This window comes from Spermophilus citellus (assembly GCF_964194105.1).
Source record: "Spermophilus citellus genome assembly, chromosome: 3".
Lineage (NCBI taxonomy): Eukaryota > Metazoa > Chordata > Mammalia > Rodentia > Sciuridae > Spermophilus > Spermophilus citellus.
This window is the reverse complement of record NC_138184.1, coordinates 15,941,453-15,968,840: the sequence shown is the minus strand read 5'-3', so window position 1 is coordinate 15,968,840 and position 27,388 is coordinate 15,941,453. Positions and strand designations below refer to the sequence as shown.

Here is a 27,388-nt window from a genome sequence, read left to right as displayed (position 1 = left end):
GTCCCTGCTCTCAGGGCCACCTGCCTATGCCAGGCTCCCACATCAAAGGTACAAATGTCCCTCTGTGCAGATCATCCCAGGGCCTCCCACAAAGAAGGGGTTTGGGCCAGTCCTTCTGATCCTGGCTGTCTTCTCCAGGTTGAGGGGCACTGGGGCGTCATGGAGCTTCCCATTGGGCAGATGAAAAACTCCAGAACTGGCCGGTCGGGTGGGCCCACACCTGCCATACCAGCAGCAGGGAGGCCGAGGCAGGAGGAACGTGGGTTCCAAGCCAGCCTCAGCAACAGTGAGGCACTAAGCCACTCAGTGAGACCCTGTCTCTAAATAAAATATTAAAAAGGCTGGGATGTGGTTCAGTGGTCGAGTGCCCCTGAGTTCAATCCCTGGTACCAAAAAAAAAAAAACCTCCAGAACTCTCCAGGGCTGGGTGCAGCCCAGTGGTGAGTGGGTGCTGGGCATGCAGGAGGTCCTGGGTTCCAGCCCAGCACCTCCAAAATCAAGTCAAAACTGGAGCACCACGCCACAAGGAGACATGGTGGAGACCGACAGGCATTTTGCCAGCGAAAGCCAAATCGAGAAGCAGGCGGCTGCTGGTGCCACCGTGGGAAAGCAAGAGCAGTGCCTGCCAGGCGACAGGGAGGGCTGAAGAGCCGAGCACAGGGACTTTTAGGACAGTGGAGCTGTTTTGTGTGACATAGATTGAGCATCCCTAATCCAAAAAAATGAAATCTGAAATGCTCCAAAAATTTTTTAATGCATTTTTTTCTTTTCTGGGGGCGGTGCAAGCCAGGGCCTCGGTGTACCAGGACCTGCTCTGCTGCGGAGCTACCTTCCCACCCCCAGTGCAAACTCCTAGAGCAAACTATGCCACGGGGGGAACTGCACACCACGGAACTGGGTTTCACGCACAAAATTATTAACGATTTTAGCTGGAGACTGTGCCCTTGTCGGTAATCCCAGCTGCTCAGGAGACTTGTGGCAGAAGGACCCAGTCTGAGGCCAGCTTAGAAGACCCTGACTCAAAATAAAGAAAATAACAGGGCTGGAGCCGGAGCTCATGGTAGGGCACCGCCTCGCATGTGCGAGCCCGGGTTCCAACCCCAACACACACGAAACCCCACAGCTTGATCCTAAAGTCCTCAGGGTATGTCTCACCCCTGGAGGGGCCTCCTGAACACAAGTACATCTACAGTCACAGGCTTTGGGACAGGAAAAAGGGATGCTGGGACACCTTCTTGCCAGGTGCTCTTGGCAAGGACTGCCTCATTCCTGGAGTTGAGAGACGGGGTTGAGTCCATGTTGAGTCCTGATGGCTTAATAAGAAGGGGGGGACAGAGAGAGACAGACAGGCTCCTGCCATGATGGATGCAGCCAAGAGAGACCCTCACGGGGACTGCACTGTGCTGTTTGGACCTCCATCCTCCAAAACCATGAGCCAACTGAACCTCTTTTCTTTATAACGTAGGCTGCCTCAGGTACTTCACTGTAATAACAAAAAGCTGACTTTTTTTTTTTTTGGTAGGTATCCAGCTTGACCTTACCACAGCCATCTTAAGCCATAATTGCCATGACTGTCCCTCAGTAACCTGGTGTTTTTTCACCAGTTTCTCAGCAAACTGCACACAGAGCTGCTGAAGTGTGACGTGGAGCTTCACAAGAGCCTGGCTCCAGCACTCCAGGGCTGGGCCTGGTGTCTTTGATCCTAGCTGGAGATGAGCCAGGCGCACGCCTTCCATCCTGACCACAAGAAGCCCCTTCCTCTGACCTGACTGTGGGGTCCACCCGGCTTCTGCACCATGGGAGTGAAGGACAAGGAGCGACTGGGCTTCCGGCAGGTGCCAGATGCTCTGCAGGTTTATTTCTTAAAATCCACTAGGGAACAAAAGCCCTGAGTGGAGCTGTTGCGAGGCAGGGTGGGGACACTCGCCACTGCCACCCGGCTCAGGGCTGGACGGTGCTGCTGCAGGAGGGTAATGTGCATCTGGGTGGCCACTGCAACTGGCTGGCACATGGGTCCAAGATGAGCCACCAGTGAGAGGAAGGGAGCGACGGAGCTGCCCCAAGGGGACTGCACAGATGTCACCAACAACATAAGGTCTGACCGTCACTAGCAGAACCCCTGGGGACCCTCAGGAGTGGCTGCTGGGAGTATGTCTAACAGGCTGGAACCCCCCTGAGGCCCTCAGGTGACACCCCCTGGCAGGAGATCTCCCTGACACCACTGCTGCCCTCTCACAGGTCCTTCCAGCAGTCACAAAAGTGGGGACACACGGGGCCTTTGCCAGGGACAGGAAGCAGGGGGCTGGGTAGCCCGGACAGTCTTCAGGGCCCCTCAGCAGGCGCTCTGAGGAAATACCTGAACAGAGACATCTAGACAGAGGTGGGCAGGGGCACATTCAAGTTGTCACAGTTCATTCTGGAAGCTTCCAGGGCATCGGAAGGGGAATGGGGGAACCAGGAGGGTCAGGGGTGGCAAAGTGCAAAAGGGCAGCAGCCCAGACACCTGAATGGCCAGGCACCTGGATGGGCCCCTCGTCCCCGGGCAGGGCGGGGCCTCTTGGAGCCCTAAACATCTGGAACCAGCACAGCGGGAGGCCTGGGCGGTTCCGTAAGGCACAGAAGGACGGGGACGCCTGCTCCGGGTCCAGGGACACAGACAGGGATGAGACCTGGAGAGCAGCTGGGCCCTGTGCACACGGAGCTCCCGGGAAGCGCGGAGACGGTGCCCAGGGGCAGGGGCGCGGAGTAGCAGGACGCTGAGACTCGGTCCCTCGCACCCCACAGACGGCCGGCATGTGGCTAGTGGCTGGGCAGGAGGGGCAGCCCCGGGACAGGGCCCACCAGACTCAGCGGGGTCTCAGCTGGCAGGGAGGGACCTCAGAGGGCAAAGGCGCCCGAGCAGATGCGGGTGTAGACGCCCTCATCCAGGGGCAGGTAGTGGCCTTGCTTCAGGTCCAGGAAGAAGAGCCGGTCTGAGGTCTGGCGGGGGTCGAAGCCCTCGCGTTGCAGCCTGGTCTTCTGGATCTTGAAGGTGCCTGTGGAGGGGGACAGGAGCCTGGGAAAGGCGCTCTCAGGGCCCAGTTGCGCTCCCTCTCGGGTTCCTCCCGGCCTTTCCCACTCTGGCTGCCTCTGGTGGCTCAGCCCCCTCCTCCAGGAAGGGCTCCCTGATCACCCCACTGCAGAGAAGCCACTGTGCCCTGGCCCCGTGCAACCCCCACCTTGAGGCAGGGCTGTGTCTGTCACACAGAGGACTGGAGCCCAGCAGCCGAGGCCCTGTGGGCCACATGTGGCCCACCACTTGTTTGTCAATAAAGTTTTATTGGCCCAATCCCTGACTATTCATTCATGCATCGTCCATGGCTGCTTTGGCACCATAATGGCAGTTGAATAGTTGCATCGGAGACTGTAAGAAAAACTGCACCTTCCCTAAACATGGACAGACTTTGTTCTCGTCAACATTCCCTAACAACACAGTATCAACTCTGCGCACAGGACTTCCCTTGTATTGGGCGTTCTAAGTTATCTAGACGGGACTGACAGTCTATGGGAGGACGCTGCAGGTTCTGTGCAAATACCACACCCTTTCATAGAAGGGACGTGAGAGTCTCCAAATGTTGGTATCCACAGGGATTCTGGAACCATCCCCGGTGGACACTGGGGAATGACTGTACTGGACTGTAAAACACCAAGAACACCAAGCCCAGGGCCTGTGGGAAGGCTCGCCCTGGGCAGCTGCTCGGGGGCAGCGAGTTTGCCAAACATCCATCCTCACTCGACTGTGGTACACATGGGGTGGTGACAGGGTCAGACCTCGTGGTACTATCACAAGGACATGAGGAGGGGACAGAGAAGCAGAAGTCCAGTGTGCATTTCACAGGAAGACAGATCTCAATTCTTTAAAAACCAAATGCAGGTTTCTGGGGCTGACCTCAGTTTTAGAGCACGTTTCTAGCATAACTGAGGCCCTGAGTTCCAACCACAGAGAAAGAAAAATAGATAAATAGATGATAGATACATAGACCTATCTCAGAACAAAGGCACAAACAGAGCAAGACACATGCATTCAAGTCCTAGCTCTGCCACTTGCTGGCTGGGTGACCTCGGGCAGATTACTTGGCTTCTCTGTGCCTGTTTCTTTATCAAATGGGGTTGATGGTAGCACTTACTCCATAGGAGTTTGAGAGGTAAATGAAAAGAGATGTGTACAACCTTTGGTGCATAGCAAGCATTATGTAAATATTTGCTATTTATCATGGTTAATTGAACTAAAAATATGACATACACAAACAGCTGAAGAACTAACACCTAAATCATTACAAGGAATTCCTACCAATCAAAAAGAAAATGAAGGTAGGCATGGTGGCTCATGCCTGTAATCCTGGCAACTCAGGAGGCTGAGGTAGGAGGATCACAAATTTGAGGCCAGCCTCAGCAACTTAATGAGACCCTGTCTCAAAATGAAAAAGAAAAAAAAAATATGCTGTGAGTGCTGTGGCTCAGCAGTATAACGCTTGCCTAGCATGTTCGAGGCCCTGGGTTCACCACCAGTACTGAAGGAAGGAAGGGAGGAAGAGAGGGATGGACGGACGGAGGGAGGGGGGGAGACAGGGAGGCAGGAAATGACATGGGCCAACACAAAACAGGGTGAAACCGTGAACAGGCAATTTACAGAGAGCAGCCTGAAAGGTTCGAGGTGGTGACTTGAACTTCCCAGAAAATGAAAAGACGCGCCCACATCTCAGGAGGGCGAGTGGAGTGGGTGTGGGGAGAGGAGAGGTGACCATGTACGTAAGACGAGAAGGCGCACAGGAGAGCAGGGCCAGCGGCGTGGATCATGCGTCACACGGGCCTCGGGCCTGACTCAGGAAGATGACTAAATGGTTGCTGCGCCAACACAGGTGGGGGATGGACATCGAGGTGGGGTGATCACACCTGTGGTGTCCATCTGAGGCAGGAGGCGCAGGAAGATGGGCCGGGCATAGGGTGCCAGCACTTTCTGCAGCTCCTGGTACATGGAGTTGGGGTTCAGCTGGCTGTGGGGGTCCGCGATGGCTGCCATGCCTGCTTTTCCCTCCACTCCTAGAGACAAAGGTGCAGCTGAGAGCCCCCCACCACTGCCAGGTAGCCCTGGCTCTCTCATCTCCCATCCTCCCCACCTGGGATCACATTTGCCAAAGCAAAAAACATTTTATAAAGCTCTTGCTCCACCCCCTGAGCCCCTCAGGAAGGATGCTGTCGTGATCCCGTTTTCTGGATGACAACATCATGCATGCGAATGGACTCCAGATCCAGGGCTCCCAGCTGGTCTGCCAGGTATAGTTATCTAGGTTGTGCACTGCCCAAGGGCATCCAACCTCAAGCCCCTTTTGGCGGGCTCCCTGAGGTTTCCACACCCCAGGACCATACCCCGCTCCCCAGCTTGCCTGGCACAGCCACTCCGTACACGGCCACGTCTGTCTGGCCCAGCAAGCGGCTGAGCACACCTTCTACCTCGGTGGTGGAAACATTCTCCCCTCGCCAGCGGAAGGTGTCCCCGCTGCGGTCCCGGAAGTACATGTAGCCAAGCTCATCCATCACCAGCACATCACCTGGTGGAGGCCAGAGGGCAGAGATAGGACCACGGCCCCCATCCCCACGGCCAGCCCCGGGCCCCTGGAGGCTGTGCACCTGAGAGGTAGGCGCTGTCACCCTTGCGGAAGACGCTGTGGGCAATCTTCTTGCTGGTGGCGCTCTCGCTGACGTAGCCGTCGAAGCGGCGCAGTGGGTCCTGCTGGTTGATCTGGCCCACCAGGAGGCCAGGCTCCCCTGGGGAGGAGGCCAAACTCAGGCTGAGCCGCTGGCCGGCGGCGGAGGCCCCAGCTCCCCAGGGGCGCCGGGGGTGGGGGGGGGCAGGGGGCTGCTCACCGGGCTGGCACGGGATGCAGAGGCCCTGGGCATCCCGCAGCAGCTCCATGGTATCCTCGTTGACCTTCACCAGCTGGATGGGGTACACGCGGGTCAGGATGCGGCTGCTGAAGCCACAGGAGCCAACCTGGGCGGGTGAACTGGGTCAGCAAGGCCTGGGTGCGCAGGGGAACGTCCCCAGTGACACGGCGCCTCCCCTGCCCCGGGGCTTGAGCACCCCTAGGTCATCTCAGGTCTGGGACCTCTGCAAAATCCTGGTGATAAGGGCAGCATCCTGTCCCCAAGCCCATGCCACCTTCCCGTCCTGCCTTGCAGACTCACGCAGGGACCTGGCTGGAGGACACTTCCTAGTCCATAAGATCCTCCAGGCCAGGAACCACCGCAGCAGCGCCCCCAGCCCTGCCCTGCTCAGTGCTGTGGACAGTGATGCGTGTTCAAGGTGACTGTGTCGCTGGGCAGTGAAGGGAGTGTTACAGCAGCAACCCAAGCGGACGCCAGCGTGCCCTCCAGAGCTGGCCATTCAACAGACATGCGCAGTGAGGACCCTTGCTTTATCAGGGTTACCACGCCGCATCCCCAGCCTCCAGGTGGAGCCAAAGGGGCGGGGCATGCGAGGGCGGAATGGACGTAATCCTGGTTGCTAACCCTGGACGCATGTGTCTGGCTTACAGAGCCACTACCCGGGGGCTCCACGCTCAGCTCGTGCTGTGATGTGTGACGATGACACAGTCAATAGCTGGCGGCCCCGTTCACAGAGGAGGAAAGCAAAGTCCCAGAGCCTCAAGTGACTTGACTAGGAGAAGAGCTGCACCTCCACGTGCCTTGGATCCCCAGGGCCCTGCTCGCCCTGCAGACGTCACACCGAGACAAGGCTCAGGCAGGCTGAGGCCCTTGCCCAGGCCCACAGCTATGCTGTGACTTGAACCCCTCCCACTTAGGTGTGACGGTCACATCACTAACAGTACACACCGGGCAGGGTCTATGCAGGCCTCGCGTTGCCCCTCTAGTGTGCATCGGGGACCCCACAGGTCCCCATGCCACACCCTGCGCCCTGGCCCAGGGAGCCCCGGGCCGCCCTGGGGCCAACGCCCTGCGGCGCACACCTTGCCGTCCATGTTGGCGATGCTGCAGTTGCACTCGGTGGCCCCGTAGAACTCGCCGATCTGCTGCACGCGGAAGCGCTGCGTGAACTCCTCCCAGATGGCCGGCCGCAGCCCGTTGCCCACGGCCAGGCGCACGCGGTGCCGCCCCTCGGCCTCGCGCACCGGCTGCTTCAGCAGGTAGCGGCAGATCTCCCCGATGTACTGCACCACCTGGGGGAACCGAGGCTGGGCTGACACGGGGACCTCGCCAGTGTGGGAGCCAACCCAACAGGGATGATGACAGCTGCGACATCAAGCCACGTCCTCAGTCACCACCTGGGACACTGCTTCTGTCTGCAGGCAGCTTGGCCTCACGCTTCTCAGTGGTCCGTCCCTCCGTCCCCCCACACTGCTTCGTGGGGATGGCGCATCCTGGTCTGGTCGAGCCTCGCGGGCACACGGCCCCAAGGCCTGCGGAGGTTTGGCACCTCACAGGGCAACGCTCAGCCCAAAGGCCACACACTTGATGCTGTCCCCAGAGCCTCCGCTGGCTGAGCTTGGCTGCCCACAGGGTCGCCCCTGGGGTGGAGCCACTCAGCTGGGGGGGGGCAATGGGACTGAGACCCCGCAAATCATCTGCTCACTGGCGGCCTCTTCAGAGTGCCTCCCCTCTCTGTCTCTCCTTTTCCATCCCCACTCGGCTTCTTGGGCTCACTTCCGGGGTGTCCCAGGGGCCCTGAAGTCATGTTGGGGCCGCCTTCTGAATGACTGCTCTATTTTACAGACAGAAACTGAGGCTCACTTGGGTAAATGGACCAAGGTCATGGAGCTGGTGAGTAGCAAAATCAGGTTTGAAGCTGGTCAGAGTCCAAAGGAAGCAGCTGCTGCCCGGGACTGACCACCAGATTGCTCTCAGCATGTCCAGACACAGAATCAAGTGCAAAACCAGCATGTGACCACCTCCACCTGGCCCTGCTCTCCTCCTGTCTCCAGAGCTCCCTCGGCTCAGTCTCCGCCTCAGGGACTTTGCACATGCAGTACTTTCTGTCTGACAGCAGCTCCCTCCAAATGCATCTGCCCAGGTCCTCGGGTCTCAGCTCAAATGTCACAGCCACTGAGAGGCATTCCCTGCAGGTATTTACTAAATATCTGAGAATATACGAACATGCTGAGCACACAGCACCTGCCAAGCACAGCGCCTGGAGATGAAGGCCCCAAAGCCCAGAGAGGAGGGGACACAGTGCACCCAGATCACACTCCCATGGAGAGCTCTCTCCCTGGGTTCCCAGACCTGAACCACTGGTCTCCAGGAGAGAACGGGGAACACAGCCTGGGCTACCCAGCCAGCCCAACTTGATTGGTTTAAAGATGGGCACTGGACCAGAGTTGAGCCAATGAGAATCAGCACTGGAAAGTTAGAAGAGCAATTCGTTCCCTCCTGGAGTTGCCCAGGACCCTCCTGGAGACCAGGTAAGGAAGGAAGCTGACCACTCAGGAAGCCAAGAGAAAGCTGAAAACAAGAAATGGAAACAGATGGAGGCCCTCCTGGATCAAAATGTGCCTGAAGCTGTCCCTGTGTGCCTCTCCATTTCTATGAGTAATTCCCTTCCTGAGAAAACCAAAGTTTAGTTTAGATGTGGGGTTAGGATTTTGCTTCCTTTCCACCGACAAAGTTCAGCCTAAATTCACAGCTGCCCCCCAGTCTTTTACCAGGTGATCTGAGCAGCGCTCAGCTCCTAGCTTTTCAGCTGAGGCCCAGTCACACAGCAAGAGCAGACAGTTGATGGTCACTGCCAGCTGGGACCCGCAGACAGACTCAGAGCCCAGGGGAAGACGTGGAGTCGCCAGAGAAGCAGGTCCTGGGTCTCTGTGCTGTGACCTCTAGTCTGCAGAGCTGCACCCGGACAGGGACCAGGAACAGGCTATGACCTAGAACCTCAGCTGGGGCTCCCCTGTGCCAGGGGACCTCGTACCCTGAAGGCACACAGTTCAAGTGGGGAGACGCACGGCACGCTTGGCCTGTGCTTGAAGGTATGTCGGGTCACAGCTTCCTCTTCTGTGGAGCTAAGGAGAGCCGGTTCTAGATGACAGCCTGCGGCCTCCCTCTGGGCCTCCCAGGCCACTGCGCGGGGCCTGTGGACATGGCTGCAGACACACAAACGGTTCCCCCCACGCTCCAGCCAGAGGCGGATTCCTGGGCCCGAATGCATGCTCTTGTTCTCTGGGTATTCTTGACCTTCCAAGATCCTGTCCCTGTGCCCTATAGAGCCCTCAGTGTTCGCCACAGACCTTTTCTTTGACACAAAAGTCCTGCTTCTCGGAAACTGACGGACGGGCTTTGAGGGGCTGGGAGACGGCGCACAGTGGCTCAGCAAAATGCAAGGACAGAGGCAGAGCCTGTCAGAGGTTGCGTGGGGCTGCCAGTGAGAAGACACGCCCTGCCCACAGGAACCTGCCAAACAGAGTTGAACTTGGAGCTGGTCAGGTGTAGAAGCTGGAGGTTCTCAGCCAGGTGCGAGGCCACTCCCCAGGGACACTGTGGTCAAGGGGGTCACCCCTAGCACCTTGTGGTCCTAGGCCAAGGACGCTGCTAGGTATCCTAGGGGGCACAGGACAGCCCCCGCCTCAAAAACTGACCCAGCCCCGAAGGTCAACAGGGCCTGGCTAAATGCCAATGTGCTGCACCCAATTCCCAGTGTATGTGAAATGCTGTGACAAAGGACCGTGCTGGGGACGCTCCAGCAATGTCTAGAGTGGAAAAGCATGAAGCTCAGTACATAAATGACAAGGACAGAATGTCCTGGGCGGGGCAGGGGTGGTCCAGCTGAAGGGTCCTTCACCAGCTAGTCCGCGCAGGCTGTCTGGATACTCATTCTTTTAAATACAGAAACAAAGAAAAAATCCACTTTTGACCTGGTGAGTTGGGGATTGGGGTTGGGCCACTGCCCAGATTCCTGATGACACTGAGAAATCACTGTCACTCTGTGGTTGTGCCCATGGGTGCTGAGGTTATGTCTTAAGGAGTCCTTACACTGGGGCGCTCAGGTAGGGCCCTTGCCCAGCATCTCTGGTTCCACCCAACGCCGCAAAAACAGTCTTCTCCATCAGACACGAAAGGCCACAGGGGGACCCCTCTCCCGGACCCTCCCCCCAGGGAAGGTCTGCTGCGCGCAAATCCAAGAGGCAGGAGGCAGGACGGGTGGCTGCCCAGGGAGGGGAGGGGCTGCCAAGGGACGGCTCCTTTTAGAAGATGGAAACGTTCTGGAACTAGACGGCGATGACGCTGCAGAGCCCCGGGAAGGCCTGGCCGCTGAGACAACACGGGGTGTGGCCGAGGGCCGAGGGGCAGCACGGGGCTCCCCCGGCCTCTGGGGCAAGGTGACAGGGCGCCCACAGACCCTCCGCTTTCCTGTTCATATTCAAGCCGTCTGCTCTGCTTCCGTAAAGCTGGCCAGAGGGTCCCCAAGGCCACCCTCCCAGCGCTCCTGTAGGAGGGCCTAGGAGGGGACTCTCCTCCAGGATGCCCCGCCTAGAGCCGTGCCCAGCGGTGTGACCCGGCTGCACCTCAGGTCCACCCCCCAGGCCCTCCAGCTACCCTCGGGGACAGCAGACGCCTCCACCTCTGCCCTCTGCTAAGCCCCCTGGTCCCCCAGCCCTGCGCCCGCTCCGCCCGCTGCCTCATTCCCCGCAGGGAAGACCCGGGAAGCCCAGGCACCCTAGGGCTTCTTCGGGAGCAGCCCCCCAGTCCCATCCCAGCTGCATCCCAAGCCTGTTTCCTCCACGTGCAGAAGGGGGCGACGCCTCTGCCTGCCTCCACGCAGGTCCCAACGCACAGAGGCCTTTTGGCCAGGGGCTGGACAAACTCAGGGACACTGGCTGCCTTCCCTTCCTCATCCTGGACCCACCCACCCGCAGGGAGAGAGAAGGGGCGCAGTTCCCAGCTCTGGGTGGCAGGGGCGGGGCTTTACAGGGAAGGGGCGGGGCCTGACCGTGCAATTGTACTTGACGCAGTCGTCCCAGAAGCGGCTGGCTGAGAATTTCTTGCGGAGAACAACCGTCAACCCATAGATGAGGCACTGCCCCACGCCCATGATGTTCCCTGCAGAGGGTGGGCTCGGTGAGGGCTCGCCAGCCCGCCCCCACCCCCAAGGCCTGTCCCAGCCGGGCTGCCCCGCGGTACCTGCAGAGTGGTACAGCGGCAGGCAGTCGTACAGCACGTCCGCCGCCCGCATGCTGTAGGAGTGGTGGCCGAAGGCTGCGATGCGGTAGTACCTACAGGGACCGGCGGGAGGGCAGGGGCTGGGGCCTCAGTCCCCCAGGGACTGAGGGTGGGCAAGCATGCTGGACGCCGCCAGAGCTACCAGCTCAGGCTAGCTGGAGAGGAACGTGCGGCAAATAACTGACAGTCTAGGGATTTGGGGTTGGGGGTTGAGGGTGACCCCGGGGAGACTGAGGGATACTGTCTGGGGAGGTGCCGGCCTGCCCCCAGATCCAGTGGGCCCGGGCTATGGGAATGAACTAGGGAAGCTGTCCAGACAGAGCACACAGCATGTGCAAAGGCCCTGCAGCTGGAAGAGCTGGGGGCCAAAGAGGAAGGAGTGAGGGATGAAGAGGCGGCAGACAACACCTAGGAAGTGCCAGGGCTGGCAGGACCAGAGAGTAGGGTTTAACCCAAGGCAGTGAGGGGAGCCAGGTGTGGGGAAGGTCTGATTTAGGGTTTTAACCCTCCTGCAGCCACTGAGGGGAGCAAAACTGGGAAGGGGGCAGCAGTCAGGGAAGCAGGAGGCTGAGCAGGGGCAGGTCCAGCAGACCTGGGCAGAGCACTGAAAAAAGTGGATGAATGAGGAACAGGTCCCGTGGACAGGCTGGATATGGGGAAGAGGTAGGGGGACTAGTGGGGTCACAGGACAATGACACAAGGTAGCAGTGTCCTGAGATGGCCATGGGTTTCATTTAATTGGGGGTGTCTGTCCACAGACCCAGGGGGCATGCTGGGCCACTCTCGGGGGCTGGTGTGACAGCCACAGGCCCCTCACCTGCTGTGCACGACTATGGCGGCCTTGGGTAGCCCCGTGGTCCCTGACGTGTAGATGTAGAAGAGCCGATCTGCAGGAGAGGGGCGTTGGGTACTGGAGGCAGGGGGCAGGGGAGGGCAGGCTTCCAGGGACCCTCCTGCACTCACCGTCCATGCCCTTGCCAGGGGACTGTGCCAAGGGGTTGGTGGACGCCTCCTTCAGCATCGGGTCCAGGAGGTGAGTGTCAGGCAGGATGCCCTCAGGTCCCAAGTCTCCAGAGCAAAACTTGAGAAGGCTCTTCCCAAGCTGCCCGCTCACCTCGGCCACCGCTGAGGCCAAGACGAGCATCACGGCCACGGCCACGGCCAGACAGGCCCCCTCCCAAAGCCCAGGATGCGGTCTCTCTGCAGCAGGCGGCCGCCCGACCTCGCGCCTCAGGGCCCAGTCCTGGAAGGCCCCCTTCTGAGGCCTGGGCCCAGCGGCTCCCTGCCTGGGGCAGCCCCAGGTCCCCGCCCACCTGACATCCGCCTGGCCTCACCCGCTGCCATCTCCCCGCCGTAGATGAGGGCCTTGGCACCTGAGGTGCCCAGGCAGAAGGCCAGGGGCTCCCGCCGCAGGTTGACATTGAGCAGCGCGGCCACCACGCCTGCTTTGGCCAGGCCCAGCCACAGCCCCACGAACTCAGGCCGGCCTTCCAGGAAGACGGCCACCACGTCGCCCGGAGCAAAGCCCAGCTGGTGGAAGAGGTTGGCCACGGCATTGGAGTAGGTGTCCAGCTGCCCGAAGGTCCAGCAGGCGCCACTGCCGGCGTCCACCAGGGCCAGGCGCTCGGGCTGCCGCCGCACCACGGCCTGGAAGATGCATGGGATGGTGTGGCCAGCACGCTGGTGCCGCCGCAGCTCCAGTCGCACGCGGATCAGAACAGAGAGGCCGCTGCGGGGAAGGGGGGACAGGACAGTGTCACTGGCAGGGAGCAGCCCAGAGCCTCAGCATCCCCATCTGAGGATCCGGGGAATGGGGCTGCGTTTAACCATTTGGTTGCTGGATGTCTCAGGGGACCAAGGACAGAGGCCATTGGAAAAGCCACTCTGGTGTAAAGGGAGTCCCCCTGTCCTCCTCTCTCCGGCTGCTTGAGGGGCCAAATCCCACCCTTCTGTCTCTGAAGATGTCCCAAGCTCCTGACCATGACCCCTGCACCCTGCCTCCCACTCCACATGCTTCCTCCACAATGAGGGTCCAGCCCTGTGTGGGGCCGGCGCCACCCCCAAGTCACTGCAAGGCACTAGGCACAGGTGGCTGCTGTGTCCAGCGCGAGGAGGGGCTGTTCCGCCCAGGCAGGGTCAGGGACCTTCTAGGGGAGGGACAGAACAGATGGCGGAGGCACAGGGCGGGCGGGAGGGTCTGTGGCAGGCCAGTGGACAGGGGGCAGTGGAGGCCAGGAGCGGTCCCTGAACAGCACATGGCTGAGCGGCTGCCCCTCGGCCAGGCGTGAGCTGGGCGAGAAGAGACCTCTGAAAACTTTCACCTGTTACCAAGAATTGCTTTAGCTCAAGGACTAGGAGACCTGGCATTTCTCAGTTTACAACTTGGGAAATTGGGCTGGGGATGTGGCTCAAGCGGTAGCGCGCTCGCCTGGCATGCGTGCGGCCAGGGTTCGATCCTCAGCACCACATACCAACAACTTGGGAAATTGGTGGCTCCAGCTCCTCCTCTGCCTGGTTCCTGGCGGGGGGGGGGGGGGGGGGGAGGCACCTGACAGTGCAGCTGGGGGCACAGACAGTGCAAAGGCCCTGAGGCTGGGACAGGCCTAGGAAGGAGGCGCTTCTGAGGACCAGAGCGGATGCCAGGGTGGTGGGGAATCAGATGAGGGCCAGACAGGGAGGACAGGTCCATGATGGGCAGGGCCAGGCCCGCACCCCCAGAGGAGCCACGGAGACAGGCGGGGCAGGGGTGCCGGGACAAGCATCAGCAGAGTTTTAAAGCAAGGGCTCGGGGTTCAGAGGAGATTCCCGAGACTCTGAGCTTGGGACGGCGCTTACCTTGGAAGCCCCCGAAGGCTCCTCCAGCTGCCCTTTGGATAGGAGCAGGGAACCAGGTCTTTGCAACTGGACGAGACACACCCCCCCACTTGGCTCCTCCCAGCATCATCCCCTCCCACAGGGGCTCTTCCAGGCACCCGGGGGCCTCACCCAGCAGGACCCACCACTGCCCCAGCACAGCACAGGGTCCCCCAAATGTGCCAGACTCAGGCACTGGCAGGGCTCAGGGAATGTTCTGGGCCCACCCTGTTCCCCGTCACTCCTCACCCCCACCAAGCTCCTGCGCACTCCTGCATCCGGGCCTTTGCAGGGACTGGGCCCACCACCTGGGGCCCTCTTCCCTGACATCCTTGTGGCTCCCTGCCCAGACCTAGCTCAATTGTCACCCTCCCCAGGGCAATCCTGGACCCTTCTCTGTACTGCACCCTGCATGCTGGGCTCCCTGCCCGCCCCTGCTTTGCTCCCAGGACCTCCAGGTGAACTCCACTCACTCGCCATCTTGTCCTCGGCCTGCCCCTCCCTCTCCAGGCGGACAGGGACTTGTGTTACCCTTGGCCCTGGAGACTCAGGAGGAAAGGAGCCAAGGCCCTGCCCCTGGGTGAGCTGCCACAGTCCTCCCCGAGGACAGTCTCCGAGGGGTGTCTCGGGGTGTCTGGGGATTACAGGTCAGGTGGCCCCAGCTGTCGAGGCCAGGGACCCTCTCATGCAACAGGGTCTCAGGGCGAGGCCACTCTGCAGTGGGGCCAGAGACAGCCTCTGAGTGACTCGCCTGCTGCTCTCCCAGGTGTGGCGTTTCTTTTGGTCCTCCTAGGGTCCTCACTGCTTTGCAGTCAAACACCCACCCACCCCCGACTCCATCCCCAGTGCCACAGTGTTGAGAGGTGGGACCCTTTAGAAGGGCTAGGTCATGAGGGTTCTGTCCTTGTGGATGGATCAATGTCACTATGAAAGGAGTAGGTTTGTTATAAAAGCAGGTTTGGGCCAGGCACAGTGGTGCACGCCTGTAATCCCAGCAACTCGGGAGGCTGGGGCAGGAGGATGGAAAGTTGGAGGTTAGCTCTGGTAACTTAGCGAGACCCTGTCTCAAAATTAAACAATAAAAGGGCTAGGGATGTGGTTTGGGGAAGAGAACTTGCCTAGCACCCAAGAGGCCCTGGGTTCCAGCCCCACCCTCCAAAAAAATAGTTTGTCCCTGCTGCCCGCCCACACGCACATCCTCTGGGCTGCTTTCTTGCCCTTGGCTTTCACCCAGAATAACTCAGCAAAGGCCCCACCAGTTGCACCTCTGGATCTTGGACTTCCCAGCCTCCAGAGAGGTGAGCAATCAGCTTCTATTGTTTATACATTACCCAGCCTCCAGCGCTCTGTTATAGCAACACAAAATGGGGTAAGAGGAATGTGCCCAGGGCTCGATGTTACCTTATTCTCTATATTTCTGTAGTTTGAACTTTTCCATAATCATAAAAGGTCTTCACATTTCTTTTGGTCCTCCTGGGGTCCTTATTGCTTTGCAGTCAAACATCCTCCCAGTGGCCTCAAGGCACCTGGTGACATGACCTGTCCACCCTTCACCTCACTTCCTCCCCCTCCCGCCTGCTCCTCTCCTGCTTAGCAGCAAACAGTGGCTGCCTCAGGGCCTTGGTTTGTGCCTAGAATCCTCTGCCACAGCCCCATGGCGCCACCTTCCGAGCCTTCACTCAGAGGCCCCCCTGGCCCTACCCAGTGTCTATCACTGTGACTGAGTTTGTTTGTTTGTTTGTTTGTTTTTTCTGGTCCTGGGGGTGGAACACAGGGCCTCAAGGGCACTAGACAAGAGCTTTGCACCTGAGCCACATCCCCAGCCCTTTCTATTATCCATTTTGAGTCAGGGTCTTGCTAAGTCGCCCAGGCTGGACTTGAACTTGCAAACCTCCTGCCTCAGTCTCCCAAGTTGCTGGAATTAAGACATACACTACGGTACACTGCTGCTGTTATAAAATGTGTCTGCAAATTCTCTGATGGTCCTTCCTTCCAAAGGTGGGCTCTCTCCTCCCTTGAGTCGGGGTAGAGGAGGGGATTTACTTCTCATGAACAGCATGTGTCAGGAGCAAGGCTGTGACTTCTGAAGCTGGGGCACAATTTGGACACCTTCTGTCTAGCATGAAGCCTGCCTGGCCCTTGTCACCCAGCACCATGATGTGCAGATGCCCAGGCCACCAGGAGAGGTGTTCCGGCAACACCTCTGAGCTCCTAAGATATCAAATGATTCTGATCCTGGATTTGGAATCTTCCAGTTGAGGTTCCAGACATGACATGGCAGAACTGGGGGAAATGGTGATATTTGAATTCCTGACCCACAGAAGCCATAGGAAATAATAAATAGTCATCAGTGTCTGCATCCCCTAATTCTGGGCAATTTGTTACACAGCAATAGGTGACTGATACAATCATGCCCCATCTTACCCCCTTCAGACGGTTCATCACAATCTCAAACAGCCACCTTCTGTAACTGGTCTCCAGGACTCTTTTGTCCATTTCCGTGAGATCAGAGATCACATCTGTCTGTCAACCATGTCAGACAGCTGTCAGCCCAGCACTGACCACTGATATGAGGACAATGCTTGTGTCCCACAGATTGGCTCAGGTGCAGCTGGCCTATGCCTGTGCAGCTGTGGTGGGTTGAAGGGTGTCCCCACCCAGAGCCTCATAATGTGACCTGACTTAGAAACAGGGTCTTTGAAGATGTAGCTAAAGTAACTGCGAGGTGGGGTCACCCTGGATGATCCCAGTGGCCTCAAGTGCAGGACTAGCATCCTTATGAGGAGAGAAGGGGACCTAGTGTGGCTCCGTGGGGCAAGAGTGCCCGCCTGGCATGTGTGAGGCCCGCCTGGCATGTGTGAGGCCCGGTTCAGTCCTGAGAGATGACGACAGCGACAGGAGAAAGAAGACAGGCCAGGGAGAGGGGACAGCTGTGTGAAGATGGCTGTGTGAAGACAACCACTGGCACCCAGGAGCTGGAAGAGGCAGGAGGACCCTCCCCAGGGCTCTGGAGGGAGCGTGGCCCTGCTGACACCTGGATTTTGAGGCCTGGCTTCTGGGACTGTGAGAGAACAAATTCCTCTTGTGTCAGCCACTCCGGCGAGGCAGCCCAACATCCCCACACTGCGGCCAGGCCTTCCCTCCCTGGGCCTCATCATGGATGGGAATGGGGACACTAGACTTTTTCCCCAGAGCTGGGGATGTAACTCAGGGCCTCGTATGTGCCAGGAAGACACAGCGCGGAGCTACACCCAGCCCCGAGGTTCCTTTTATGGGGAGAGGAGTGGACAGTGAGGTTCTGAGGAAGCCTTGCCGTCTGTCCGTCTGTCCTCTGAAGATCAAGCCCATCAAGCCATCAGTCAGCACCCCGCCACCCCTGGGACTCCGCAGGCTGAGGCAGGAGGACTGCAAAGTGGAGGCCAGCCTGGATAACTTGGGGATCCTGTCTATAAAGTGGTGGGGGGGAGCGCCGCAGACAGAGCTCAGCCGCAGAGCGCCCACCTCCCAGGCGGGAGGCCCTGGGTCTCAGCCCCCGCACCGCAAAACAGAAACAAAGCTTCTGTGAAAACGAAAAAGGGACTCTGGAAAATTTAAACACGAAGACAACAGAATGCGAACACAGAGGCTGCGGGAAGGTCCAGCAAGAACCAGGGTCTTCAGGCGGCATGATCCCGGCTCATCCGTTATATCAATGCATCACACGGCCACCCAGGAGCGGGCAGCACAGCGCAGGAGTTCTAACCCGGTCTCTCTGTACTCCCTGCTCACTTATTCTGCAAATCCAAACTGGATAAAGGAAAAAAAAACCTATTCAAATAAACACAGAAAGTAGAACAGAAGAGAGAAAAAAAATAGGAGAAAAGTCTAGAGTTTTAGATCAGTGGGAGAGTACTTACGTGTGTGTGTGTTAGAGTTCAACACCCACATTCTTTGAACAAATAATTCTCAAGCCAGACACTATTCTAGGCATTCAAGAACAGGAATTCCAAAATAAAATAAAATAAAGGTGAGAAATCACCAATGACATCATTCAAGAAAACTTCACTGACCTAAGTCCTGCCAATGCAATGGACCACAAAATAGATAGAAAAAGCCCATCACCTTGAAAAGAACCCATCTGGTTCCAGAAAAAAAAAAAAATAGCCAGGCATGGTGGCCCACGCCTGTACTCTCAGTGACTCAGGAGGCTGGGGCAGGAGGATCCTGAGTTCAAAGCCAGCCTCAGCAACTTAGGAAGACCCTAAGCAACTCAGTGAAAACCTGTCTCAAAATAAAAATTAAAAAGGGCTGGGGATGTGGCTCAGTGGTTAAGGCCCCTGGGTTCAATCCATGGTACCAAAAACAAACAAACAACAACAACAAAACTAATAACAACAAAACATCAGGTCACTACAAAGTGTTGGGAACTAAAAGGTTTTTAGACTTCTCAACAATAACCACAGTGTAAAAAGAACATGAGAAATAACTTCAAAGATTGAAGGAAGAGAATTTCCGACCTAGAAGTCTATACCCAGACAATCAGTCAAGTGTGAAGATAGAAATATAGTTTTATATATACAGCCTCTCAAAAACTTAATTTCCTTGCTATATTTCTTTAAAGCTACTAAAGATGTGCTCCAAAACATGTGCTTCCTTGGAGTAAACCAAAGAAATGGATGATGAGGGAGTCAGGGGACAGAGATTTAACCCACAAAAGAAGGGATGCTGACCCTAAGGAGGATGGCTGCGAGCAAGCCCAGGCAGCCTAGCCTGGATAGCCTGGAAGCCATGAAACTAACAGTCTATCTAACGGTATAAATGACGACAGGAGACAACTGACGTGGAGTTAGTTCAGGCTTGAAGTGGAGCTAAAGGCAGAGAACAAACAAATACAAAGGCAATCAATAACCCCCGGGGAAACACAAGGTTGTTCAGGAAATGGAAAGTGATCATAGTATACTAAGTGGTTCAGTTTGTTTGTTTGTTCTTATGCTGGGGACCGAACTCAGGGCCTTGTACATGCTAAGCATATTCTCTATGACTGAGCAACACCCCCACCCCAATGGCTCAGTTTAGAATACTGTTAGAATTAAAATGAGGAAATTCTTATCATCAAACCCAAATTATGATATACAATTAATCCTCATTATTCATGGATTCCTTATTTTCAAATCCTTATTTAAAATGCAGACTCACAGAGATTTCCCAGTCTCCTGCAGACACGTGCTAAGGGAAGAAAGACTGAGTGGCTGTGGGCATGTTCCTGGCTGCGGCTGGACAGCGAGGCAGCGCTGCCTTATTTCAGCTGTCATGCTCAGGCCAGCGCCCCTTTTATGGTCAGCTTAGTGTCACCTTTGTCTTCATTTCTGTGTTGTCTTGCTGGTGATCTTGTTGTTGAAAGGGGGCCCCAAGCACAGTACCAAAGCACTGTCTAGCGTCCCTACCCACAGGAAGGTGCCTTGTGGAGAGAATGCATCTGTCAGTCAACTTAGCAGGGCCCTGTCTCAAAATAAGAAACACATTTACATAAAGTAAAAAGGCTGCAGATTATAGTTCAGTGGTCAGTGCCCTGGGTCAATCCCCAGTGCCTCAAAATAAAATAAAACACAGGACAACTTGCAACGGTAATAAAAGCTATGTGGGGCTGGGGATGTGGCTCAAGCGGTAGCGCGCTCGCCTGGCATGCGTGCGGCCTGGGTTCGATCCTCAGCACCACATACCAACAAAAATGTGTCCGCCGAGAACTAGAAAATAAATATAAATTTTAAAAAAATAAATAAATAAATAAATAAAATAAATAAAAGCTATATGAATATGGTCTCTTTGGGGAGGGGTTGGGGGTGCTAGGGATGGAACCCGGGGCCTAGCACATGCTGGGCAAGTGCTCCACCACTAAGCCAGACCTCTAGCCTGAATGTGGCCTCTTTTAAAAGTGTCAGACAACTACTAATATTTTCAGACTAATGTGGGTCACGAAAGCCACCTAAAGCAAAACCATGGATGAGGGGCGAAACTACTGTGTTACAATAAATAAACAAAAATGTAAAACATTAAACGTTGACTGTTTCCACATCCACCCTGTGGTCAGAGCCTGGGAGGCTTGGGCACAAGGACCATGTCTTGCTGGACGGTGGTACAGCAGGGTCTGTGCCATTAAATTCCAGGGTGAGCACCAAGACCACCACAGGGAGCCAGAATTAATAGGGGTCACCTGAGCAGCAAGAACACTGCACATCTGTGCAACTAAAAGAATAACTAAGGTGATCATCTTCTGCATTATTGAGCACCAACTGTATGCCAAACACTGTGCTACTCTCATAGCCAGCCTCCAAAGTAGGGGGCTATGCATCAGGTGATGGTTGAGCTGGGGCTCAGAAAGGTGAATTAACATGCCTGAGGTAACATAGCATATTGGGACAGAACAACCCAGAGCCAAACCTTGCTTACAGTGTCTCTCTGTTCCCCTGCAGACTTACTGCCAAACATTTATCAAGTGCTCACGGGATACCAGGAACCGTGAGGTACACAGCAGGTGTAATGCATGCACCTGAAGGACTATTCCAACACCAGATTTCATCTCCAATTGAAGCAACTGGGATGCAACAGGTCAGCAAGGGAAGACCCTCGTCCACAGCCAGACCCTCAGGCTCTAGCCACCAAGCTGCTGACCCCACCTGACATCCGAGCACCTACTATGTGCCTGGCCCTGCCCTAAGGTCTTCCTGTAAGAGAACCCCCACGGGGGGTACAAGTGTCAGAGCCACGGGCAGAGGGCCACCAGCGAGGCAGCAGCCAGAGGAAGTAACCCCTGCGGGTCTTCCTATAAGTGGCACAGCTAGAAACAGGAAGTGAGGCCACAGCTGGTCATGCCCAGGCTGAACACGGGAACAGCAGTGGTTACAAGTGCACTCAGCCTGTCCCCTGCTGCCCTCGGCGCTGCCGCTTGGTGTCTCTCAAGGACACCCACATGGGCAGGCAGTGGACTCCGGTGCTTTGTTCCAGCCACATGCTGGGGTGGCCCCATTGGGCAGCAGCCCAAGCCACCTCCACCCTGTGGACAAAGAGACCACTGTCTGGCTCTGGGCCCTTCCCAGGGCCTCTTCTTGTCCTGCTCTTTTCATCCTGAGTCCCAGGACTCCAGTGCACGAAGACACCAGCAAGGATAAACGCGACCGGATTTTATGAAGCCAATACGGGGTGAGGCGGGAGAACAGGGCAGGGTGCTGACGTGTCCCTGAGCCAGAGTCTAAATCCAGCATGGCATGGTGGCCAAAGGCTCAGATTCCCCTCCCTGGCTGTGTGTTCTCAAGAAAATGGCTTCAGCTCTCTTTGCCTTGGCCTGCCTACCTGAAAAGTGGGATTAGTCAGCATGCTTTCCTTAAAGGGTTGTGAGAACCAGACCTGGTACAAGGGAAGGGCTATTTGACAAGCTGCATTAGTGAGCTACTGTTGCAGAACAAATGACCCCCCAAATTAGCAGCTGGGAACAACCGTCATTGTCTCATAGATCCATGGATCAAAAATCTAGGAGCAAGCCAAGTGCGGTGGCTCCCACCTAGAATCTCAGCTATTTGGGTGACCGAAGCAAGAAGATCACAAGTTTGAGGCCAGCCTGGGCAACTTAGTGAGAACTTCAGCAACTTAGCAAGGCCCTATCTCAAAATAAAAAATAACAAGGGCTGGGGGTGAGGCTTGTGGCAGAGCACTCCTGGGTTCAATCCCCAGTACTGGGAAAAAAATCTGGGAGCAGCTTAATTGGGTGGTTCAGGCTCAGGGTATCTCAGGAAGCTGCCACTGAGGTAGAGTCTGGGCCTTTGGCCTCCCTGGGCTTCACTGGGAGACAATCCACATGAAACTCACTCGTATGGGCCTGTCCAGACGACAGGGCAGCTGGCATCCCTCAGAGCAAGTGAGCCAAGAAATGGCACCCAAGTCGGAGGCCACTGTCTTTTTATTCCCTATCCTCAGAAATGCTGTGCGCTGGACTGGGAGGGACCACCCAGGGCAGGAAGAGCAGGAGGCAGCAATCAGTGGGATTCTCAAGGCTCTTCAACAGCCGACTGTGCCAAGCCATGTCAGGGACATGAAGTGGAGCCTGCTCCTGGCTCTGGGGAGACAGACATGACCTCCATCTCTGTCCCTCAGGGCCTACAGTCTAGTGGGGGAGAGAAACCCGATGATCAGAGGACGGGTAAGCAGGCGCGTGAGAGAACTACAAATACCAACGCTGCTGGGAGTTCCCAGGCAAGCCTCAGAGCCACACTGCCTGCTCCTGCTAGTTGCCACCCACGTGACGCTGGACAAGCTACACAGCCAAGCTCTGCCGTGGTTTGCTCGTGTTTAAGGTGGGACAGCACCGCCTCGCGGGCTGCTGGGAGGGCTTTATAAAGTCACACCTGGGAAGTGCTCAGACATCCCCTGGCCTGGCAACAAGAGCACTCAGGAGTGTCGGTCATTCTGCCAAAAGTGACAGGTGGGGAGGGCTAGAGATAGCATCTGAGGACAGGACATTTAAGCCACAGCATAAGAAAAAATCAAGAGCAGAGGGAGGGCCATCAGGCAGAGAGACAGCAAGGGCAAAAGCCCTGGGCAGGGACCCAGGCTGAGCTATTCAGCAAGTACAAGGACACAGACTAGCCCGAGGGGGACAGAGAGAGGGCTAGGACGGGGAGCAGGGGTAGGGGACTCTTGGGCCATGCTCAGGAGTGTGGTTTGGACTCTCAGAACAAGGAGCCACTGAGCGTACTGAGTAGAAAAACCCAGCAGGGGCCTGGGAGAGTGTCATATGGTATCGCCAGGAAAAAGGAGGACCCAAATGTCCCATCCAGAGGAGGCAGCCTGGGTCTGCTCAGGCAAGCTGCTTTGGGGACCAAGTGAACACAGGGAGTGGGGAGTGGTGGGCAGGCAGAGGCAGGCTGGCAGGACCTTGAGCACCCGCCAAAGTTGTCTTTCTCCTGCAGAGGATGAGGGGACAAGGGGGGGTGTGTGAGGATCTGCTTGTCAAGATGACCAAGGGGGGCTGGGGTTCCGGCTCAGTGGTTGAGCGCTTGCCTAGCACGTGTGATGCATGGGGTTCGTACTCAGCACCACATATAAATAAATAAGTAAAGGTCTATCAACGACTAAAAAAATTTTTTTTTAAAACTGAGGGGTGGTGGGTGGGGAAGAGGTGGGACCATGATATTAGAGAAGAAAGGACAGGTTTTAGAAAGTTTGGAACCAGTCAGCCTGCAGGGGAGCCTTCCCAACTCCACCGCATCCCTGCCTGAACCTGTTTCTTCTCCCTTGGTTCAGTGTGCCCACCTCCCTGCCAGGAGCCTGTGAAGGCCAGCCCAGCACACGGCAGGTCCTGCCTACACCACATGGGGATGGTTCCTGAGATCTACTCACATGGGAACCCCCAGCAATGCCTATTTTTGACCCAGGATGATCCCCAGTAGCCCCTTTGAGAAAAATTCTGAGAGATACCCCCAAGACAGTCTCCAGAGACCCCCAAGCAAGTACTGGAATATACAGTGACCCCCCCCACAGTCCCTGAACAACACCCAAAGCTCCACACAGATCCCAAACTCTCAAAATGCACCCCAACCACAAAGAAACCTGTCAGTGGTCCTAAAGAGGAACCTCTGAAGACCTTGGAAGGCCTTTACAGATTTCGGGAGTAGCCCCTTTATCCCCAGCCCTAAGCAGACCCCAAGAGGTTGTGCAGCCCCCAGAGACCACTGAGTTGCCCCTATGAGCCCGCAGGACCCTATCAGAGTCTCTGACAGCTCCCAGAAGTTTCTCAGTCACCACAGTCCCACAGAGACCCTCAGACTTCCACCAGCTAGCTGCCCAGAGGCCCAAAGGTTGTCACTGGGGTCCCCAAAAGTCTCCTAAGCAGTCCCCAAAGCTCCAATCGTCTTTGAACATACTCATCTCCCTCTAAAGATTCCCAATCTCTCCACTGTTCTTCTCAAAGACCCGCCCCCAGCCCCGACCAGGCGCCCCTTCAAGCCCCGGCCCCGCCCCTAGCCCTGCCCATACGGCCCGGGTCCCGCCCCCAGTTTCTAAGCCCTCTCGGCCCTACCGGGGCCCGCACAGCACCCGCTACCTCCTCAACCCGCCCGGGGCCGCGCAGCCCCGCCCCCATACCTGCCCGGCCCAGACCACACTCACAAGAGGTCCCGCCTCGCCGTCTTGCAGACGATGCGCAGGAAGCGCCAGCCGCCGCCGCCCACGTACACACCGAACGCCGCCGCTGCGCTCCAGGTCCACGGTAGCCCCAGCAGCCACAGTAGCGCCAGCGAGGCCAGAGAGGCCGTGCCTGCACCCGGAGCCCGCATCCTAGGAAGCGGAGAGCGCTGAGGGGGCTGGCCGCTGGGGCCCCGCCTCCTGCCGCCATGCCCCACCCCAGATCCTGGCTCCGCCCACGGTCAGCCCAGCCTGGAACTCCGAGCCAAGTCCCGCCCCCTCCTCGGTCTAACGGGAACGCGTTCACAAGTCAGGCCCCGCCCTCAAGCCTGTGGTTGGCTACGTCCCTGGTAGGTACCACCCCCAGGACGGGGCTCCGCCTCCCTGCCAATCATTGTATCGGGACCCTTCCCCAGGCCCAATATTTCCATAGCGTCAGTCCTTGTTAGGCCCCGCCCCATGCCTTGACTTTGAGGCAAGACCTTAAACCCACGCTCCATCCCCAAGATTTAGCCCTCAAAGCCTGGCTCCGCTTTGTTCCCGACCACAGACCTAGTCCCTTCCTAGTCATTCGTCCAGGTCCTGTCCCCAGGCCATGACCTACCCCTATCCTCTGTCCCCCAGCCTGCCCATCTCGGACGCTGGGTTTTCCTCCAGGTCCCGCCTCTAACCACTTTTTCACCGCGCTCCGGCCCCCGGCCCCAGGTTAAGCCTCCAGCTCCGCCCATAAGCGCAAGTCTCAGGCGGAGCCCCGCCCTCTCTAAGCCAGGCTCCACCCCGAGTTAGGCCTGTGCTCCGGCCCCTAAGCACACGCTCCAGACCCCGGCCCTCCCGGTCAGCTCGAGCCGCGCCCCCAGCTTCTGACCTGGCCTGCGTTCCCAGGCCCAGGTTCTGTTCTGGCCACCGGCCCCACCCTCAGGCCTTGTCTTAGTCACCACTCTAGAAAGGCGCCTCACTCCTGCCCACTTAGCACCTAAGCCCCGCCCCACATCCTTCTTCCCACCTGTCCAGGTTTTAGCCCCTCATCCCGCATAGCGGAGGCTGGCCCCTTCCGGAGGCCACGACCATAGAGAGAGATCCCCCGAGCTAGAGAGCCAGAGGCCAACGAGACCAGCGGTGCTAGAACGGCCCGCCGAGGCTTGCCGCTGTCTCCATGGCAACCAGGCTTCGCCCCTCCCATTCGGCCGTGGGCTTAGAAAGCACGTGGGTCCCGCAGGCAGGGGCGTGGCTCTCGGGCGCGCCCAGCCGAGCCCTAGATGCCATTCAAGGTTGTCCCCGTGGACCAGAAACTTCCAGCTCACACCCGGGCCGCCTACGCTGGAGTCTTACCCCATACCCCAAGTCCAAGTCCTAAAGCTTCTTCGATACTAAACACGCATTCTAGGGAAAAGGATTGCTAAACTAACACCCTGGGGCGCAGAAGATTCCAAGTCGAAACCCGCCTCAGTTTCAAAAGTGGATCAAGGACCCAGCTAACCCTAAATCCACACTCCAAAGCCTTGTCAGTTAAATCTCAGTGTCACACCCGTGGAGCCTGGGGAGGACAATATCCACCACCAGGTTCTCATCCTTCCTAATCATACTCCCAGGAGCTCCAACTAGGTCTTGTTTGCACCCCAGAGTCCTAAATGCTTACCTAGAGGCTCCAAAGCCCTTTTTCTGACCAGGCGTGGGGAGGCACTGACCTGGATGTCGACAACCCTACTCCCTGGCTGACCTGAAGCCACTTGCAGACCCCCGGACTTGGCCGCTCCTTCGTGGGCTTCCAGAAGCTCAGGCAGGAAGCCGGCAGAGACTGTGAGGCCGAGGCAGGGGTCCTCAACTTAGCTCCAGATGGTGGGTCCCTTCAGGGGCTTCTGTTTCTGGCCAACTCCTGGCTTGTCTCACTGCGCTGTGTCCATGTGTGCCTCTGCCTTGGGGCCCTCCCATCAAGTTCCCCCTCTGTGCCCCCCTGCCCACTCCACCCCTGCTTGTTTTCTGCCCTGCTTGGCCGACCTTCCCAGCGATGTCTTTGGGAGGTGGCCAGGGCCTGCTTCCAGCACCACTTTGAGGACAGGGCTGGGCAGGCGCTCACCCCACCCCCACTCCAGCTGCCATTGGTTTCTGCCAGCAGCCCACGGTGGGTGGAATGGGGGGCGAGGAAGCAGATCCGGAGCACAGGCCCAGAGCCAGCCACTGGCCTGCACTACTTTTTCAAGCCAGGGATCAGCAATGACCTGTCTCTGCAGCCGCACTCCTGCCCTGCCAGAATGATTATTGCAATCACACCCACTTTACAGGTAAAGAAAGTGAGCGCTGAAGCAGAGCTGGCCGCACTGGCTTGGTGCTGAGATTGCAAATATGGGTTGGGAGCGAGCTGTCTCTCCTCCCCTCCTATTCCTCCCTTTTTACCTCCTCCTCATTACCACCTACTGGAACTTATCCTTCCTTCTCTTTCTTCCCTAGTTCCCTTTACCCTAATTCCCTCTTCTCTTACCCACTTCCTCCCTCGTCCCTTCCTCTTCCCTTCCCCTCCCCCTCTTCCTCTTTCCACCTCCCCTCTCCTGTGACCCCTCCATTTTACCAGGTAAACTAAGCCCTGACTAAGCACCCTACACTCATGACCTCATCCAGTTCTTCCCACAGCACCCCCCATCCCCTTTGGCTTTGGAAACCCACTTTTTTCCTAAGCGTGGTCTCAACCCTCCAGTAGGGGGCCATCTCTGCTGCACTGAGCCAGGCTCTTCCCCATGGTCAATTATTCTTTTTTATCCTCATTTATGCCTTCACTTACAGAATGCCCAGGCCCCCAAGGACACCCTGCAGTACAGGAAGCATTCCCCCAGTTATCTTCCTGGAATACAAAAACCCCCAATCCCAGGGCTGGGGGTACAACTCAGTGACAGAGCACTTGCCTAGCATGCACGAGTCCCTGGGCTCCATTCCCCCTGCCAAAACCCAAAAAGTTTTATCTGGCTCCATGGTTGCAAAATTATAATAGTTCCAGCTATTCGGGAGGCTGAGGCAGGAGGATCATGAGTTCAAGTCCTGTCTGGACAACTTAGCAAGACCCTGCCTCAAAATTAAAAAAAAAAAAAAAAAAAAAGAAAGAAAGAGGAAACATTCCCAGTGCCAAGGTTTATTATCCCCAAGGATTTTGCATAAGGAATTGAAGATCTATTCCCTGACAGGAGGGTAG

At 57.1% G+C, this 27,388-nt stretch overlaps 1 protein-coding gene across 3 annotated transcripts; it reads right to left on the bottom strand.

The window, feature by feature from the left end:
• Positions 1-1,818: 1,818 nt before the first annotated feature.
• On the bottom strand, positions 1,819-26,136 carry SLC27A1 (solute carrier family 27 member 1). 3 transcript variants are annotated; one of them, XM_081287891.1, is made up of 13 exons: positions 25,847-26,136; positions 24,196-24,363; positions 12,540-12,934; positions 12,169-12,330; positions 12,023-12,092; positions 11,167-11,258; positions 10,976-11,085; positions 7,008-7,217; positions 5,905-6,031; positions 5,668-5,805; positions 5,424-5,588; positions 4,933-5,079; positions 1,819-3,035 (listed from the first exon to the last, which is right to left on the bottom strand). In XM_081287891.1, exons 2-13 carry the CDS (start codon positions 24,360-24,362, stop codon positions 2,878-2,880), a joined length of 1,941 nt encoding a protein of 646 aa, XP_081144017.1. In that variant the 5' UTR covers position 24,363; positions 25,847-26,136; the 3' UTR covers positions 1,819-2,877. The 3 variants fall into 3 exon arrangements, with proteins under 3 accessions (XP_081144017.1, XP_081144019.1, XP_081144018.1); XM_081287893.1 differs by having other exon boundaries at positions 25,928-26,136; XM_081287892.1 differs by lacking the exon at positions 25,847-26,136 and adding an exon at positions 24,815-25,038.
• Positions 26,137-27,388: the final 1,252 nt, after the last annotated feature.